The 3991-nt window shown below is 34.1% G+C and overlaps 1 protein-coding gene across 1 annotated transcript; it reads right to left on the minus strand.

The window, feature by feature from the left end:
• Positions 1-3391: 3391 nt before the first annotated feature.
• Positions 3392-3987, minus strand: LOC108381077 (zinc metalloproteinase nas-13-like; the record flags this gene model as incomplete). Its single annotated transcript, XM_017637488.1, has 1 exon — positions 3392-3987. A coding segment is annotated over one exon (534 nt), but the record flags the coding sequence as incomplete, so codon positions are not given.
• Between the last annotated feature and the right edge of the window lie 4 nt (positions 3988-3991).

Below are 3991 nucleotides of genomic sequence, written 5' to 3' on the forward strand. Positions count from 1 at the left end.
AAATGTATAGCTCCTCAATGACTGCTTTGATTGGGAAATGTTGTGGGCATGAATGATGCACTTTTTTTCAAATCTCAATAAAAAGAAATTTGGCTACATGTATATATTTATATCCAAAACTGTTCTACTTTCTTATATTCCGATTTCGAGTTTGGATTCTGCAGAATGTTTTACATTAAAATTCATATAAAAATGTTGCAGGTCGCACAATTGTTTCGTTTCTAAAGAGATGTGTTATTGTCGACTAAAATGCAAGGCGGACCCGAGTGTTTCCTATTATGAAAAACTCGTATCAATGTAGTCCTTTTGTCACGCCTACTACAAATTATATATCGTTGGAAAGGTTAGAAAATAAAATGTAAAAATAAGCCACTTTCGAAAAAATTAAAATTTTCTTATTGCAAAGTTTTGAGACTCATATTTCTTACCTACCTAGGACTCCTTTCGGACTCATATATTTTGAACGCTCAGAATATGTTTGCGGGGTAACTACAATATAGTAGACTTTTAACGAAATCTCGGAAAACAATTTTGATGAATTTTACCCCATGTACATTAAAACAAGAGGGCCAAAAATGTATGCGAAAAAATAAGGTCGGATTTTTAATGTCGCCACCACCTAGCATTGTTCTATACCCAAAAAAAATATACCCCAATTTTTTATTCTGAAAAAAAAAATAAAAAAAAATTATGGAGTGCTCAAAACGCTCAAAGCTTTTCATGTATTTTAAATGGGGCAAAACAACTTTTTGTAGAAATAGTTCAGANTCATGGTAACTATATTTTATAGATCCTCCAAAACCCCCAGAAAATGCTATGGGGGACCAATAAAAAATTTTTAATACTAAAAAATGGTTAAATAAACAATTGGATATTAATATTGGAAATCTCCTGAAGAGAACCATAGGTTTCCGATCGAAAAATTTGATTTTCAAGTGCTGTGAGCACTCCCTAAATATTTTTTTAATTTCAAAACAAAAAATTGGGGTATATTTTTTTCAGTTCAGAACAATCCTCCGGGCAGGCGGCATTAAAATTCCGACTTTATTGTTTTTTAGGCCACTCTAATGTATATACATATGCAAAAAATTCGACATGGACTAAAAATATTTATCTTAATAGCACTTGACTTTTGCTCACTGCGCCGCGACTGACACAGGAAATAATCCTAGATAAACCAAATTGGTCTAAGTTATAAACAACAATCAGCCAAATGATAACATAAAAAATTTATGAGATGGATGTGTATATGTACATTAGACCGTACCAGAAAAAAATCGTCGTACACCCGCGTCTAAAGTATTTTTACAAGGCAATTTCAAAAAAATACATAATAATTTTTTGGCCGAACGTAGGGGTCAACCTTTTTAAATTCTTCGTAATATCTTCGGTATTTACAGTCGGATCGTAAAGTATGATATACCAATGTTCTTGTCTCGATGCATTTTTTGGTTCTAAAGTTACCCACCAGATCTTGGTTCTTATCGCCCTAACGTACCACCCTAATATCAGTACAATAACGCACGCCAAAAAATCATTATACTTTTGCTAAGGAAGTACATACATATTTCGATTAGACCACTAGAACTATTTTATAACAACCTTGTATATTGCCGAATGTATTAGTGGCGTCACCAAAAAATTTAAAAAGGCGACACTAAAAAACAAAATAGAGATTGCCTTGCAAAAATTATTTATGACCTTTCAATTATTTACTCTTAAAGTAGTATGGTCTAATGTACATATGCATGGAAACTTAGGTTATAAATATTTAGCTAATAAATGGGTATAAAGCACTACAGTGGCTCTTAACCTTTTGCTTGCTTTTATACTCGTTTATTAGTTTTTTATGGAATGACTTCGCGGACCGGTTTGGGTGTTTTGCAGCGACCATTGATTAAGAAGCACTGATGTGCTAGCAGCTAGCTTGTACTTATCAGCAACTACCCAATTTCAAAATGCAAATAGTAACTAAGTAAGGGCGTAATGTACATACATACATACATAAATATGTATTATGAATTTATGAGTAGAAAGCATTCGCATTTGCTGATAGACGAGACATCTTATCTAAGAATTGAGTATCGATTAGTTGCTAGAAATTACTTTTACTTTCGGACAGTGAAATCTATCCAAATATTATTCTGAAAAGCAGCGCTTAGCTTGGCTAAACTACAACAGCTACAGAATTTAAATTTGGTGTCACATTTTCGATAGGCTTCAAATTTTTTTTATGGGTTCTATACAGGAAATTAGCTAACACGTCTTGGAGGACTTTTTTTTCGTAATTCTGACTAATCATGTATTTTTTTTTGTCTTCGAAGATATGATCTGTCAAAGTTTGCATTTTTTTCGTAATTCTGACTAATCATGTACTTCCTCAAATCGTTATATCTCGGGTTCTGCTCATCGTAGAGACTTCATCTTGTCCTTAAGCTAACTTAGCTATTAACAGCTGAACTTTTTGAAGTTGATTTTCATATTGAAGATCAGCAAATTAGGGATTAAAAATTATACCATTGTAATCCTTGTTTAATTCTCTATAAAAAAACATGGTTCAAAAAAATTGGCGTTTTGCAAGAACAATTTTTAAAATATTTTTCTTCATGAAGAGATGGTTTATTTTTGAGAGATATTTAGTAAGGTGTTGAACGTCGGGTTTTTGCAAAAATTTTAATTTTATTGCGAATTCCGACAGAATACCTATCCAGATATAATATTTGCACAGCAAGATTTTTCTTTAAGGCGACAAACCCCTAAAAATGAGCGGGTCAATTACAGGACTAAAGTTATCGCTTCGTTGCTCCACAACTTTTTCAAATTTTTTTCTGAAACTCTCCTAAGTGGACGAATCGGCAAGGAAAGGTATGACCACCGACAACTTTCCGAAAAAGGACATTGAATTTACAGTCAATTTTCCGCAGTTTGTTATACTAGTTCACAACATTTGAAAGCTGCAACAACTTTTCACCCTGTAAAACTTCCAGGATTGCCTGGCCTTTCTATACTTACGTTCAAGTTTAAAAAGAAAAGAAATGTTCTTTCTTATTAAGGCCCTTACCGGACCACTTAATAAGTGGTCCGTAATGGTAATGTGGAATCAGACCAATATGTGGGGAGGACCAACTCTACTTAACCTACTTAACAAACAGTGTTTAGCCGAGCTTCTCCTCCGATTTATGGCATGCGCATTGATGTTGACCTTACTCCCTCGGCGATTGAATTTTATGAGAAGCATGGTTTTTTTATATCTCGTCCCATACTAATTTGATTTAGTTCCGAACATTGGATCATCAACAAATTAACGGTACTTTAAAATTTGTATATGAGAAATGAAGTCGGCTGTTTTTCTTTTTTGCTTACTACTTGTTTTATTACTACCTCTGTGAAATCACATTGCACTTTGACCAATTACAAATAACACCTTTTTAATCATTCAAAGAACGTTTCTCTCTAAACCTTTATCGGACAGCGATACATTGTATTCAATTTATTGATATCACTGTTGCTCATGCCCCGTCGTTGACCTATTACAGCCCCTTCATTTTTCAATGGAATAATAGTTTTTTCGCCATTCACTGAGAATGCATATTCGTGATAGTGTAATATACTTCCATAGTCGTATTCCTCCTCGTAATCATCTATATAGTCTTCGTCATATTTCTCGAAGTTAAACTCCATACCCTCTTGTATGTTATCGAAATCGATACGTACGTATTCATCACGATTTGCAGCGCTCTGCATGTGAAAGAAGCCAAGTGTATGCAGGAATTCATGTACAATTGTGCCGAGACGGAAGCAGCCCGTATCAAGAGGATAATGTTGAAGATTATAATATTGAATGCCATTCAACCAACTAATGCTTGAGTAGCACCCGCCATCATTGCCAGTGATGTTGACGTAATATGTCTGCTCTGCTGTGGCTTCTTGAAAGCGTATACACGAAAGGCTTTCTAAGATTTCAATGCCTCGTAGGATATGATTCCTATGC

The sequence above is a fragment of the Rhagoletis zephyria genome, unplaced genomic scaffold, assembly GCF_001687245.7.
Source record: "Rhagoletis zephyria isolate East Lansing unplaced genomic scaffold, Rhagoletis_zephyria_1.1 Rzeph_scaffold_21339, whole genome shotgun sequence".
Taxonomy (NCBI): Eukaryota; Metazoa; Arthropoda; class Insecta; order Diptera; family Tephritidae; genus Rhagoletis; species Rhagoletis zephyria.